General features: G+C 39.6%; 1 protein-coding gene and 1 long non-coding RNA gene across 6 annotated transcripts in view; one reads left to right on the top strand and one right to left on the bottom strand.

Moving 5' to 3' along the window:
• The first annotated feature begins 758 nt into the window (after positions 1 to 758).
• Positions 759 to 11542, top strand: LOC100554747 (uncharacterized). 2 transcript variants are annotated; one of them, XR_506293.2, is made up of 5 exons: positions 759 to 1509; positions 5305 to 5435; positions 6253 to 6715; positions 10452 to 10616; positions 10963 to 11542. It is a non-coding gene; the product is annotated as an uncharacterized LOC100554747 (long non-coding RNA). The 2 variants fall into 2 exon arrangements; XR_506292.2 differs by lacking the exon at positions 5305 to 5435 and having other exon boundaries at positions 765 to 1509.
• sycp1 (synaptonemal complex protein 1) overlaps positions 11262 to 15209 on the bottom strand; it is a 106309-nt gene continuing 102361 nt past the window's right edge. For all 4 annotated transcript variants that reach the window (XM_062978684.1, XM_062978686.1, XM_016993358.2 and 1 more), the window contains 2 exons: positions 12336 to 12431; positions 11262 to 12254 (listed from right to left, as the gene is read on the bottom strand). In XM_062978684.1, the coding sequence (XP_062834754.1) occupies positions 12111 to 12254; positions 12336 to 12431 (240 nt within the window). In that variant the 3' untranslated portion in view covers positions 11262 to 12110. The remainder of the gene's footprint in view (positions 12255 to 12335; positions 12432 to 15209) is intronic.

The following is a 15209-nucleotide window of genomic DNA, read 5'->3' as shown; positions in this document are numbered from 1 at the left end:
GGCGGGGTCATGCAAATTACACACCAATGGAGAACCCTGGGATGCCTGCCTATGGTGCAAGGGCAGGAGGCGGGGTCATGCACATTTCCCAGCAATAGAGAACCCTGGGATGACTGCCTGTGGTGGAAAAAGCAAAATCTAGGATGAAATGGTCCTCAAATGAAAGCATTCATTGGGTGGTGGGCCGTAGTGTTTGGGGAGGACATTGGCAGGGGTTGGGCTATATGTCCATGGAGTTCGCTGTAACCTCAATGTCAGTGGACGGGAGTGACTTGCTGGCTTCTCAGCACTGGGAACTATAGCCTGTTTAGGGAGGCCGGAGACTGTCTGTGTGAGCAGACACCTGTGCCACATACACAGTGGGCAGGAAAAGAGATTTAAAGATGGGCTTAAAGCCAACCTTAAAAACTGTGGCATAGACACTGAGAACTGGGAAGCCCTGGCCCTTGAGCGCTCTAGTTGGAGGTCAGCTGTGACCAGCAGTGCTGCGGAGTTCAAAGAGGCATGAATGGAGAGCTTAAGGGAGAAACGTGCCAAGAGGAAGGAGCATCAAACCAATCCTGATCAGGACCGCCTTCCATCTGGAAACCGATGTCTTCACTGTGGTAGAACATGCAGATCAAGAATAGGTCTCTTCAGCGACTTAAGGACACACACCCAAGACAACAGAAATGGAAGTCAATCATCCTCGAATGATGAGAGATCGCCTAACTATAACACATACACATATATGGGTTTTCACTTTTATTATGGATATAGATATAGATATAGATGGATATAGATGGATATAGATATAGATAGATATAGATAGATATGTCAATAGGTGCAGTTCTTTTGGCAGCGTGCAAATAAAATATATATAATACAAAATAAATCCATAACAAAAAAGAAAATAAAACCAACAGAAAGAAAAATAAAATAAAACCAAACAGTACCACATAAAGAAAACAAACAAGGAAAAGATCTAAAATCCTGTATAAAGCAGTAGTGCCAAATTTAGCACCAAAAAAACCTTAATGTGTAGATCCTAGCACCAGTCTTGAATGGTCCCCTCCCACCCTCTTTTTAAAGAAAAGTCAGCACTCTGATCAAAATCAGATTTTTAAAATACTTACAATTATTGGGAGGAAAACTATTTCAAAAACAAAAGGGGTGCTTTTACAATTACATTTCTCTGTAAAGATACAGGATCTCTTTTACTGGACACACCTTTCATCTTGCACTAAAATTCTACCTTATAATAGGTAAAGGTATTATTTCCTGTTATGTTTCCCAGCTGTAATCAAATGACAGGTGAGCTCAACCCAACCAGTTATTGTTCAACATGACTAATCTCTGAACCCTTTTATGGTTTCACCTGTTGCCATAGGGATCTCTTTAAGCTTTGTCCAGCCCTCCAGCAAACAGTTCCTCCAGTTATTAAATACACAGAAACCTGCTAAGGCAAAGTATCGGTTACTTGGAGTAGCTACCAGTAAGTTCAACCACCTCTGCCTTCTTCGATCCTTGGTGAGTTCTAAGAGATCTGATTCAGATTTCTGTTATTAGAAATAATGTTTATTTTCTAGGGCACTATTTAGAAACATAATCATTGAAAATACTCTTAAGAAGCAGAAATAAATTGAATTAAAATTAGGATGTTGCTTTCACGGATTTCTCCCTTACTTTAAGTTGTGTTTGGTATTAGCTGGTCTTTTGAAATTAGATATTAGAATTAGAGCTGTACTATTTAGATAAGGCAGAAAGAGTGGCCACAGATCACATCTGATCAGTTTCCACAAAGACATATTTCTCTGTACTGAAACAAGCAACTTCCCACTCCACCCCTTCATGCGACATTTCTAAGAAACTGTTAGGACCCCATCACATGGAGGTCCAGAAACCAAGAGACAGCTGGGAAGAGATTTTGTTTTATTTTACCTTATAACTGACAAAAACACCTCAAATGATTGCTTACATAAGAAAAGTGTATCAAATTGATGGCATTATAATAAGTCACTAGGAAATTCAAATGCATATATAAATTTTTTTCTATTGAGGTCTGCATCTTGGGAGGGGATGGTGGTAATCTGTCAAGTCCATATGAAAACATTGGGCACCCTTAAAGCCAAAGGTTGGCATGGCCAGTGTGAAAAATGGGATAGGCTACTTCCTTTCCCCATTCTGGTTGTATGCCAAAGGTCACCAAACAGTAATACATTTCACCCTCCTCTGACCATAATATCCAACAACAAACTTATACTAAGATCAATACTTTCTTAGTTTCTGGATTCGGGTTTTTATTTACTATTACAGAAACACCTACAATGTTCCCTCACTTATCGCAGGGGTTACGTTCCAAGACCACCCACAATAAGTGAAAATTCGCAAAGTAGGGACACTATATTTATTTTAACATTTATACATTATTTTAGTAGTTATACACTATTTTAAGTCTTTATCAAACAATTGTGTGTTGATAAATCTCCTCCTCCTCCTGTTGCCGCTTGGGCTCCTTTTCTCTCCCTTCAGCTTCTCCTTCCTTCCTTCTTTAGGCTGTCAATTGTAAATTTTTATGATTTATAATATTCTTTTAGAGTTTATTGAAATACTGTGAAACAGCGAATCTGCGAAAAGTGAACTGCGAAGTAGTGAGGGAACGCTGTATAACACTGACTTCTTGTCAGTGACCAATAAAGTCTCTTAAAGGAAAATAGTGTCGTCTCACTCTCCTGCTTAGAAAGCTAGAGTCCTCCCCTTCTGAATAAGACCTTTCTAAGGTCTCAATTTCCTAGTTTTCTACCAGTCATCCTGAAGACCAAGGAAAATTAGGCTTATACCATTCATCTTTCTGGCAAATATTTCTAATGATACTCTAGGGTCAGGGCTGGCCCTAAGTAATTTTCAAGTGTAAGCGAACAGAATTTTGTCGTTCCCCCCCCCCCAAACCAATCACTGAAAAATAAAAGTGTTGGATAAGCAAAAATGTTGGATAATAAGGAGGGATTAAGGAAATGCCTATTAAACATCAAATTACATTATGATTTTACAAATTAAGCACCAAAACATCATGTTTTACAACAAATTGACAGAAAAAGCAGTTCAATACATGGTAATGTTATGTAGGAAAGCGCCTTAAATGTATATTTAAATGTATAATTATGTATATTTTAATGTATATTCTTATTTTTATTGTAATTTTTATTCTTGATGGATTTTTAAATTTGATGAAAATTGTTTTTTGACGTGTATGTTTATATTGTAAGTCACCCTCAGTCCCCTGATGGGTGAGAAGGGTGGGGTAGAAGTGATGTAATAAATAAATAAATAAATAAATAGGAATTACTATATTTCCGAATTTAGCACCAAACATTGAACTGGGATATAGAGCAGTGTGGATTCAGATAACCCAGTGCAAAGCAGATATTGTGGGTTATTCTGCTTTGATATTCTGGGTTATATGGCTGTGTGGAAGAGCCCTGAGGGTCCTTAGGAATCCATAGGAATTAAAAGGCCACCGAAAGAGAATCTAGTATTAAAAAACTCTAAAAACAAGACAGTAAATAAAGAACACCATTCAGAAAACAGAGGAATTCCAGACAGGAAACAATCAGGGCCAGCTAACACCTCCTGTGACGGCGCGAGTGGCGCCATCTATATGTTGGAACTATAAGTTTCAAGATTTGAATTGTTGTATCATGCCTGATTTTGCCCTTACCCTGTAAATGTAGTTGGATTGGTTATTTATATCTGTCAATCAATGTTGTTTGTACCTGTTATATTGCTCACTCAGCAAAACTGTTTGGCTCCACCTCTTCCTGGAGTAGGACTGTGTTTCCTCCTTTTCATTCCATCAGCAAGTTCTCTATCGGATGGACGTGAGAGAGAGACTTGGCACTAAAAGCCCTTCAAAAGTTACCTCTCAGCACCAATTCTGAGGTTCTTACCCTTGGGACTCACACTTCATGTTCAGGGCCAACCTGAACAACGTTGAGGAGTCTCAAGCGCCTTCACATCAGTCCTTTGGCAACAGAGGAAGACTCTTGTCTTCAGATATAGGTCATTGGACTGAGGCTGAGTTTGCTCCGGCATTCACAGCCAGAGAAAGAGGGATCTGGACAAGCTTCATGGACTTAAACAATCAAAGACTGTAATGTATATTTTCTTTTACCCCCTTTGTGAAGAATAAACCCAGTTTTTGAGTTAACTACAGTGTTTTGGTCCTTGGGAGTTCCAGTTTCCCTAAAGGAGGGCAAGAAGCAATCCCCTGGGGAAAGATGTCACGTCCATGCCTCTTTCACTAAGAGTTTACAGCCCCAGGCGCGACGGCACACCTCCCAACAATGGATTCCCCCAGACAGGAAGCAGACAGGCTTTGAACTTGCAAAGCCATTCAATGCTAATCAAGGTGGCCATTTACAACATTCACACTTGCCTCAAGGGCTGACATTCCATATATATATAATCCCCACTTGCCTAGTTTCCAAGAGACCTCGTCGGAAGCGGCGGCGCACACGCTCTCCATCCGCTTCACCTGGCAGGAGGCAGCCTCAACTGTGCCCCCCAAACGATTGTGCCCGAGGCAACTGCCTAAATTGCCTTATTCATTTTTATTTATTTATTCCCAGCATTTATACCACACCCTTCTCACCCGGGGGGACTCAGGGCGGCTTACAACAGTTGGCAACATTTAATGCCAAGAACATAATAAAACAAAAACAGTACATATCATCAATTAAAACTATAAAAATACATCATTAAAATACATTATAACAATTAAAACATATGTAAATTAGATCCATTTGTCTAAAAACCTCATGCTTATGGGTGAACCGCCCCTGTCTAGGGTGGAAGCTTGCTGGTAGTATAATTGTTCTGGTCTCTGACTTTTCATTCAGCAAAGGCCTGTGGATAAATAGCACCAACACCTGAAAAGTGAGCGGGGATATTGAAGGAATGCTACAGACTAGTAGTGGTTACAGGGTATGGCTTTCTTTCCCCATAGATGCCCCACCCTTTTTTTTCCTGGAAGTTGACACAGTTCTTCCCCTTTGCCATTTTCCTTTCATGTTTGTCCTACTTCCTTTCTCTGCTGCCTCTGCTAAAAGCATTCTCCTGGTGGGAGGATGGAGGCAGGTTGGTGGGTGGTAATCTAGGTTAGGTGGTTTCTTCCATAGAAGGATAATTCCCTTGTTTGTATCAGCAGGTAGGAAAGGCAATGTTCGGGGGGTGGGGGGTGGGGCGGGGTGATTGTATGCATATAGTTGCACACATCCACAGATCAGTATTTCATTTCCCTCTCTTCTACTGGCTTCACTTTACAAGGCCACAGCTGCTGTATCTGTGTAACTGGACATAAACTGATACAGCTAACATGTACACACAAGAGAAACATCTCATTGCACCAATGTGACTTTGTAATGGAGGTCCCATGTGTCTTTCCAAACTGAAATCAGGTATGTGTGGCAATAAATGAATCAAAGATCAAATGATTGGGAAAAAGTAGTAGTAATAATGGATGAAAAAAGATACTGTGCTTAGATTTTCCTGCATGAGGTAGGCAAAGTGATGGTCCCCATTGCATGATGCCCTGTGCTTCATGCTGCATGTTTGCCTCCCATCCCTACCTATTAGCAGGTAAAATTCATTAATAGCTTCCAATGCCGCAATGTCCCTGTCATCTACTTGGAGCCACGGTAGTGCAATAGGTTGTGAACTGCTAACCTGAAGGTTGGGTTGCTGACCTGAAGGTTGCCGGTTTGAATACACAAGATGAAGTGAGCTTCCATCTGTCAGCTCTAGCTTGCGAGGACATGAAAGAAACTTCCCAGTAACACATTTGGGTATCCCCTGGACAACATTTTGTAGACATCCAATTCTCTTACACCAGAAGTGACTTGCAGTAAGTTCTCAAGTTGCTTTTGACACAATAAAAATGTGGTGTAATGGGTCCTTTCAGTTTCTGTGACAGCATACCAGAAGTAAAGTGATGTCAGGGTGCAGCATTCTCCTCCTCCCCCTCCTCCCCCTAGCTATTTTCCTTTTAGTTTAAATTTGCATTTTGTTACTTTTGAGCATGGAAAGATGGGGCTATGAGGGTGGGTGATCATAGGATCACCAACTGACAAATCAGCACAATTATTCTAATGAAAGCATATTCAATATCAACAGTTTTCAACTATCAATGATAATACAACTGTAATGGGATCATGTGATAAAGTCCACGTTTTTTAGCTTTTGCCATAATACAGACGATTCCCCTTTATGTTACAGGTTATTTGCTACTAAAGGCTATATATATATATATATCTGCAAACCACCATGACTACTCATGAAGCAAGACATGCTGCTACCTCTGAATGGACCAAAATGCCCACAATAGCCACTAAAGAAGCAGACAACAACACTGCCTTGAATAACACAAGTACCAACTGGAATATATATACCGCAACTGCAAACACTACCAATGTTTCCTCAATGTTATCTTATTTATCACAAAGCACTCGCTCTCCTAGTACAGAAAGTAACAGTTCATCAGATATCATTGCCGAAACCAAAAAGGTGACAACATTTCCTGCTGAATCATTCTTTAGTAATTCTGTGTATCAATCCACTGTAGAAGATCCCAAAACAACAACTTCAGCTATAACATCGAATTTGATAGTCCAAGTTTCAACAAGTATGCCATTAATCAGTAGCAAGTTTCTGGCTTCAGTTTCATCAAATCAGTTTCAAGGTAATTATATATTTGATAAGCCATTACAACCAATCCTACCAAATTCTAAAGCAAATTGCGACAATTTAGACTAATTAGTACTAGTCTCTGTTAAAATGAAATTGGCCCAATTCAGTTCAGGAGCAAAAAAATCTCACACTGAATTAATCTGGAGATTCCTATGTCAAAATGTAGTGATGGAAGTGTGGATGTTAGGGCTTGAATTCATTTGGACATAAATTCATACGTAAGTCATGCTAAGCATGTAGGGTCAACAAGTCACTGCATAATGGATGTATCCTGCTGATAATGGCAGAGATTGAGTTGAACAGAAACATGTTCTTTTTTGCCTTGTCTTTGCAAGTTGTGCAATAAGCACTGAGGTTGTGAATCCTATGTTTTGTATTTTGGTTGTGCATCCTATACTTTGCATTGTGGTTGTGTGTTGTGTATAGTGTGGTGCACAATGGCATTCATTGACATGTGTTGTGATGTGTTGCTATTCTGCATGCATGTTACATAATGCTGCCATAGCCTATGTTCACATGTGGGTATTTATGCTATGCCAAGGGGATGGTAGATCGTGGTCTAATGGTGTAAGGCTCATCATAGCATAGTAAGTTCCAGTACCAGACGTGAAATGATTAGACCTCCACCTGGACCCCGACATATTTCAGGGATAATGGCACATGTGACTCTGGAGATATAAACAAATACTTTTGTGATCCTGTCTGCTCCTCCTGGAGCACATGGTGGCTGTGCAGGGGTCTTCAGTAATTGTTCATTAAGTCATAAATGTTACCTTTTTTAGCATTGTGAATGGAGGAAGAGAATACAAACCCCACAATGCCCAGAAAAAGTATATGCCCATCAAGATGACCATTTGTGTTTTTAATATAACCATATAAATGAAAATACCAAGGAGGTTCAAGAGAAGTGGGCTTTGCTTATTGATCATTTTAGCATGAAATCTAAAGTAAAACATCATTAACGCTTTTTAATAAGAATATGTTATGTTTGAGGATGAATGATGTGAATTTGCTTAAGTTAAATAATCTCATTTTCTGCACTTCATTTATTTGTTAGAATTAAAATTTTGGGTGTTGATTGTTGTCCGAACTTGAGCTCTAAGGACATTATTGCATGACAATTAGGGCCACATTAACATGAGACTAAGGTTAAAATATCTACTACCATTTTCAACCATTTCTGCATAGTGAGCTTCTAAAAATGATGTACGAGTAAAGTTGCCAAATATCAGGGTCTGCCTTGAGTCACAAGTTTTTATGAGTCATCTCCAAGTGGGAGGGAAGATTACAAATTCATCAGTTTTGATAGGCACTGTTCCAAACTAGAGGAAAGGTTGTTGTTGTTCTGTGCCTTCAAGTCATTTCTGACTTATGGCAGCCTTACCATAGAGTTTTCTTGGCAAGATTTGTTCAGTGGATGCTTGTCTCTACTTTTCTCTGAAGCTGAGAGAATATGACTTGGCCAGTTGGTTTCCATTGCCATGGAGGGATTTGATATCCGGTCTCCCGGCGTAGTTCAGTGCCCAAACCACTACACCATTCCGGTTTGCAGATGACAGGGCTGTCTGCAAATTTCCAGCTCAGCTAGGGGAGCAACAACCATATCCGAGGTTTTGTTGTTGCTATTTGCATAGATTCTACATGGGGTTATTGTTAGGGGTTCAAAAAAGCAAGAAATTCTCTGGTGCACAGCTGAAGGAATTCTTCACTCCAGTTAAGGAAAAGGTAAAGGTTTCCCCTGATGTTAAGTCCAGTCATGTCCAACTCTGGGGGTTGGTGCTCATCTCCATTTCTAAGCCGAAGAGCCGGCGTTGTCTGTAGACACCTCTAAGGTCATGTGGCTGGCATGACTGCATGGAGTGCTGTTACCTTCCCGCCGGAGCGGTACCTATTGATCTACTCACATTTGCATGTGTTCGAACTGCTAGGTTGGCAGAAGCTGGGGCTGACAGCAGGCGCTCATTCCGCTCCTCAGATTCGAACCTGTGACCTTTTGGTCCACAAGTTCAGCAGCTCAGCGCTTTAACACACTGTGCCACCGCGGGGGGGGGGGGAGCCAAATGTCTGTTTGCCATGAAGTGGTATCCTTTAGAACAAAAATAACACAGACACAAAGCTTTTATTTCCAAATGGAAGGTTTTTCTTTCTTCAGTTGCAGAAAACGTACAAACAGTACAAATACCAGTATAGTATGTACAACAAACTTCATTCTTCATCCATCAACCTTCAAACTAACCCCTAGTTACTACACCCTACGAGGGTTGAATGAAAAGTAATGCTTCCGCAACTCCTCAACAGATGGCAGTACTGGTATGCAGCAGGTACTGGCTAGTTCAGTAGACTCTCCTCTACATTTCAATTTGGCGGGAAGTCTTAGCATTGAACGGTTGTGTTGTTAAAGTGCAAAGTATGGAACCCTGCACAGACGGTCGGTCAATGCGACTTAAGCAATGTGCATTCACTGAATTCTTGACAGCAGAAGGTGTCACCCCAAAGGAGATTCATCAGAGAAGGCAAACTGTTTATGGTGATTGTTTTGATGTGATTACTGTGCATCATTGGGTGAGTAAGTTTAAAGATGTTGAGGTGGGAACATCTGACTTGCATGACAAACAAAGAGTTGGATGACCTGTGACAGCAACCACCAAGTTTCACAAGCAAAAGGTTGACAGATTGATTCAACTCACTCAGAGAGAAATTTCAAGCATAATCGGCATTTCACAAGAACATGTGGGTCACATTATTGCTTTGCTTGGCTATCAGAAGATCTGTGCACGATGGGTACTGTGAGACGGTTGCGGAAACAGAGTGTCGACTTCTTCCATGACAGCTTCAGAAAACTTGTTCATCATTGCCAGAAATATATCCAATTGTCTGGTGATTATGTGGAAAAGTGAATAATGGGAGTTAAAGAGCACATTCTAAGGATTATTTCTGTGTTTGATTTATTAAAATATTCCCATCCAAATCCAAGTAATGAAGGTGGAGGCATTACTTTTCATTCAACCCTTGTATATTTAATAGTCTCAACACTGGCTACCACATCCCAATTACAATGACACCTGTGGCTAGACTTCAGGCACTGATCCTGTTATCACTTACAGAAATGTTGGCTAACTTACAAATCCTAAAAGTTATGCATTTACTTAGATAGCTTCCTCTACCTCTCTCAGATATGGAGTACAAGGGCTTAATATCATATCTGTTCTCCATTCACCTTCTGGCGAGAAGTGAGTAGGCTACAACAATATCTCTTATTCCATTTCACATAGAAGGAAGAATCCTCTTATTTCAATTTAATCTGGGAGCAGTCCTTTTAGTTTCCTGTATTCATTTATAAACAGGAAAGTTGGGGGCAGGATGTGTGTGAGAGAGAGAGGGAGGGGGCATCTACACTGCCATATAATTCAATTCGAGCTGCATTATAATAGTTAGTGTAGACTCATATAATGCAGACTGAATTGCATTGAACTGGATTATTTGACTCTACACTGCCATATAATCCAGTTCAACACAGAAAATCTGCATTCTGAAACTGGTTTTATATGGCAGAGTAGATGAGGCCAGAATTTGAATGCTAAACTGTGAGCTGCTATGGGTGCTATCTAATAGATCACAGTTAATGAAATTAATGGAGCTGTCCTTGGTTTTAGAATTTGGTGCAGAAACCTCAGGGCCTGACTAGCAAACCTATGTGTGAGGAACGTGCCTGTATTCTTTCATTTCAGCAGGAGGTGGTCGTTTGAAGAATTCAGAAGCCATCTTAACTATCAGTTTTGCCATTCTTCTTGCACTAACAATCCTAGGATCCACTGTGTATATTTTCAATAAATTTAGAAAGAGAAGAGATCAATATTCCCACCATCCACTTTATGATACTTCTTCTGAAACAGGTTAGTATAGATTTTCATCAAAAGGCCTATATGCAGAAGCATGAAATTATTCCATATTTTCAGATGGAAATCCACTGGAGCACATGTCATACTGCTGTCACCTTTAAGAGCTCTTTTGCAGATGCAGAAGACGGCTAATTGGATAATAGAAATGTGAAAAGTAAAGTGGGATTTGGAACATAGTTAAATGATTTATCTTGATGGCAACACTTTTAAAAATTGTTGTTGTTACTTGACATTTTGTTTATCCAGTTTCATACTATAGAAGAAATAATTTTGAGCCTTGAGATTGTTTTGATCTGTTTTCCTTCCTCAATAATATATTTCCCCAAACTTTTCACAACAGAAAGATATACAACTCAAGAAGATGTACTGGTTATATCAGGAGGGTTGTATGATGCACCAAGAATATATAATCCCAACATGATGTATGAAGATGATGAACTTTCAAATGATCATTTACCATTTAGTGCTCAACCAGGACAACTCAAATTGGAATTTCTGTCAGGAGAAAAAGAACAGAACATTTTCCCAGCTTATGAAACATTTCAGAAAACACCAGGAGATTTATAATGGATGGGACACAGATCCTTCAAAGTAGCAAAATTAATCCACTGTGAAATTCAGTTTGAATAAAAGCAGAAATTAGAACTCACAAAGACGTTTATTAAAACAAAGAACCATTTACAAGTTATACAGGAATAGTTAACAATTCTTTGCAACTTGACTGCTTCATGCACAATATTTTACTGGATCCAGATTTATTCATACACAGAGTAGACCCACAAACACACAGGGCCAATTTAATGATTTTTATCAGCTAAGTTAGATCTCCTTGCTATTGTGAATATTTTACTTTGCTGTAATAATTATTGGTATGTTATTGTAATAATAAAGTCTGAATAAAAATGATTCAATGACTCTAATGATGAATATTTCTGGTCTCAGTCTATTGTGCTTAAATAAGTAACATAAAACTTTAATAAAATTGTATTTTTGCTAACTCTAAAAAACCTTGTCAGGTTTTACCTGTTTTATTAATATATGTTGCAACTGATCATGTGGTGAGAAAACTGACATAGATTTCACTGGAATCCTGTTTCCTTATTCCTCCAATGCTGGTGCCCAGCGGGCTACACACTGTTTCAACTATAGTCCTATGTAAACCTTTATAGGCATTTTTTTTTCTTTCCAGGGCCTAGTGCAGAAGAGACTACTGTGCTAAAACAGGCAGGAAGGAAGTGGGAGGAAAGAGGGCTTTATTGAACCTGACCTTTCCCCACCACATATACAGCTGTACCTGCAGCGGATGGATCAGGCCATAAAATCTTTTTTACATCTGAATTACTTAAGGATTCAATACTTTAAGTCTTTTCAAGTTAATTAGAATGTGATAATGTGAAATAAATTATTGTAATAACATATAACAAAGGTGATGTTGAATTTAAATAAAATAATAAGAAAACGTATTAGTTACATGAGTACATTTTTAGTTTATGAAAAAAGCTTTTCAGCTTCTTTCATTTTGTTTTTTCTGTCCATTTTGGAGATTGCAGACCATCCAGACTCTCGCATCTTTTTTATAGCAGCAAGCTTCACTAAGGATCCAGGGGTTTTGAGGCTAGATGGAGTTTGAACCTATATACAAAAAAAGGAAGCTTTAGTTCATTTTGTTAAGACCATTGAGATTCATAGCATCCAGAAAATCTAAGAAGATACCTTTTCTGGTGTCATAGTATTTGGTGTCCTGACATGAGATTCAGATGGATAATCTTTATACAGTTGTTTAAACTTATCTTCTTTTGACACAAGACTCTGGAAAAAAAATTTAAATTAGTAAAGTCCACAGAGACTTTTCTTTCATTTTCTATTATAGCAAACCTTGGAAAACCATTTAATGCAAGTTTATTCAAACTACAATCCTTATGTTCCCTGGGAAATAACTGTAAAGTCCATAAACTTTAGTAGCATTTCATTCAGTGTGCAGGGAACAGGAGAAAATACTATGCAAGTCTATAAACAGTATTTTACTATATATTCTCCCCTATGAACCTATTCAGGCTCAAAAATGTCATTTCTCTGTTCCACCATCCCACCATTACGTGTATTTACTGGAAACAGTTGCCCCAAGATTTTTTTATTTGTTTCCTGGGCAGCTAGAGTAGGTCCTCTTTTCTGCCCTTGCTATCCTTCTGCTGGCAGGTAAAAACAAGTTCCAACAGACTTTCAGGAACTTATTTTAAGCTCTTTCTTTTAGTAGGCTCCAAGGGGTTTTGTAGACCCTTTAAAAGCCATTGAAATAATAATCATCATCATAATCTTTATTTATATCCCGCCCTCTCTCCAAAAGGATTCGGGCTGCCTTACAAAAAATTAACCATAACACATACAGAAGCAAAAGCAACAAGTCAGGGCATAATATATAAGCAACAATCATAAGCAGGTTAAATTAACATAACAGTATCAAAATAAATACACAGTTTAAAAAATTTGTTTTGGGTTTAAATATACTGCTCCTTGGAGGCAAAACCAGTTAAAAACCAATAGGTATTTGACAGAGCTAAAAGACCACCATCATATTGTAATCATCTATTTTCGAAAGTCTGCTTACACGTCCAGGTTTTTAGTTCTTTTCTAAAGGGAGCTAGAAAGGGAGCTTGTCTGATTTCTTTAGGGATAGCATTCCAAAGCCATGAGGCCACCACCGAGAAGGCCCTTTCCCTTGTTCCCACTAACCGTGCTTGTGAGGGTAGTGGGACCATAAGAAGAGCCTCCCGGAGGACTTTAAGGCCCAAATTGGTTCATAGGGGGAGACACAGTCACGCAAATAGGCTAGACCCAAACTGTAAAGGGCTTTATAGGCGATAATCTGCACTTTGAATGGGGCCTGGAAAATCACAGGCAGCCAGTGGAGCTGTTTTAACAGCTCCATTGAATTCTGTTCTCCTACCCTGTAGTGGAATAATATCTCTCCTAAATGGTTTTAAGATTCCTCCCCTAGATAACTAAGATCCAATGTTCAACTACAGAATCTGGGTACATTGAAGTGCAAAAAACTATTTCACATTGACATAGGAAAATATTCAAATAGTTCTGTTCTTTTGGCCACACACTAATTGGTTTGTGTACATAAATAAACATTTTTGATATCTAGCAACTTATTATGCAACCACAGAGAAGTTTGTAACAGATTATTTAGCGCAGTGGTTCTCAACCTGTGGATCCCCAGATGTTTTGGCCTTCAACTCCCAGAAATTCTAACAGCTGGTAAACTGGCTGGGATTTCTAGGGGTTGTAGGCCAAAAAAAAACCAGGGGACCTATAGGATCTAAACCACTGATTTAGAGGCTGCTATATAATGGTTATTTCTATCATTTCATGTACTTCATTTCAGGTACTTATTCACATATGTGGTGGGAATGTTCTGAATTTTTAAAAAATTGGCTAATGATACAAGGTAAAACTCAGGAGTTGTTACAGATAAAAATACAAATTAATAATGATCGGCTACTTTGGGGAGTGTTGGATCATCCGAGTATAAAACTCAACTGCCAAGAATTATTTAAAGTAACAATAAGATCAGCACATATGGTGATTGCTAGAGGATGGAGAGACAAATCGAAATGGACATTAAGTAATTGGAATGATTATATGTATGACCAAGTGTTGTTAGACATTACAGGAATTGTGACTAAGCAAGTAACAAGAACGAACAAACAAAAGGACATTACAAATAAATGGAAGGACTACTTCAACTGGGTGAAAAATGGAGAAGCCAATGATTACATCAAAGAAAAAATACAAAGACTTTATCTGTGGCTGAACCTGCAAGATTAGTAGACTATACTGTGGTTGAGGAGGGAGGGTGAGGGAGGGAGGGAAAAAATAAGTTTATTTGGAAGACAAATGTTAAAGAAAGGGAAGTACATTAGAGTCTCACTTATATGACTTCCGCTTATCCGAAACTCCGTATTATCCGACGCCATCTAGTGGCCAATTGGAAAAATTGCACCCTTCACTCAATCCAAGGTGAGAGCTGTGGCTCTTTCCCGTTGGAAAAAACTGGAAAGAGGAAAGCACATCTCGGAAGGGAAGGGAAGGGAAGGGAAGGGAAGGGAAGGAGGGTGAATAATTCCATGGGGGGAGGGGGGCATTTGTATGTGAGGAAGGGAGGGAGGAGGGGGAAAAAAGGAAACTCGATGGCTCTCCCTCTCCCTCCCTCTTTCTCTTTGTGCTCGCAGAGCCTCTTGTCTCCAAACTGGCCTTGTTTCCAAATCAATGGCTCGTGATTGGAAGGAAAGAATGGGGAGGAGAGAAGCCAAAGCAGCGGGGCCGGGCTTGGGAAAGGGCCACAGGCAAGGCCAAGTCAGGGCTGGCGAATGGGGCAGGGGGGCTGGCTGCCTTCTGTCGTCTCCTTACCTGGGCGGGTGGGCGGAGGACCCCCCTTTCCTCCTGCACACACACACACACACTTTGCTTCAGACCCCCCCCCTCTCTCTCCTTCTCCCTTCCTTTTTCTCCCCCACACACTCTCTCTTCCTCCTCCTCCCTATTCTCCCTTTTATCCATCAGCCTTGCAGCAACTTGCACTTC

The sequence above is a fragment of the Anolis carolinensis genome, chromosome 4 (genome assembly GCF_035594765.1).
Source record: "Anolis carolinensis isolate JA03-04 chromosome 4, rAnoCar3.1.pri, whole genome shotgun sequence".
In the NCBI taxonomy this organism is placed as follows: Eukaryota; Metazoa; Chordata; class Lepidosauria; order Squamata; family Dactyloidae; genus Anolis; species Anolis carolinensis.
The sequence above is the reverse complement of the archived record's forward strand: the minus strand, read 5'-3'. Positions and strand labels throughout refer to the sequence as shown.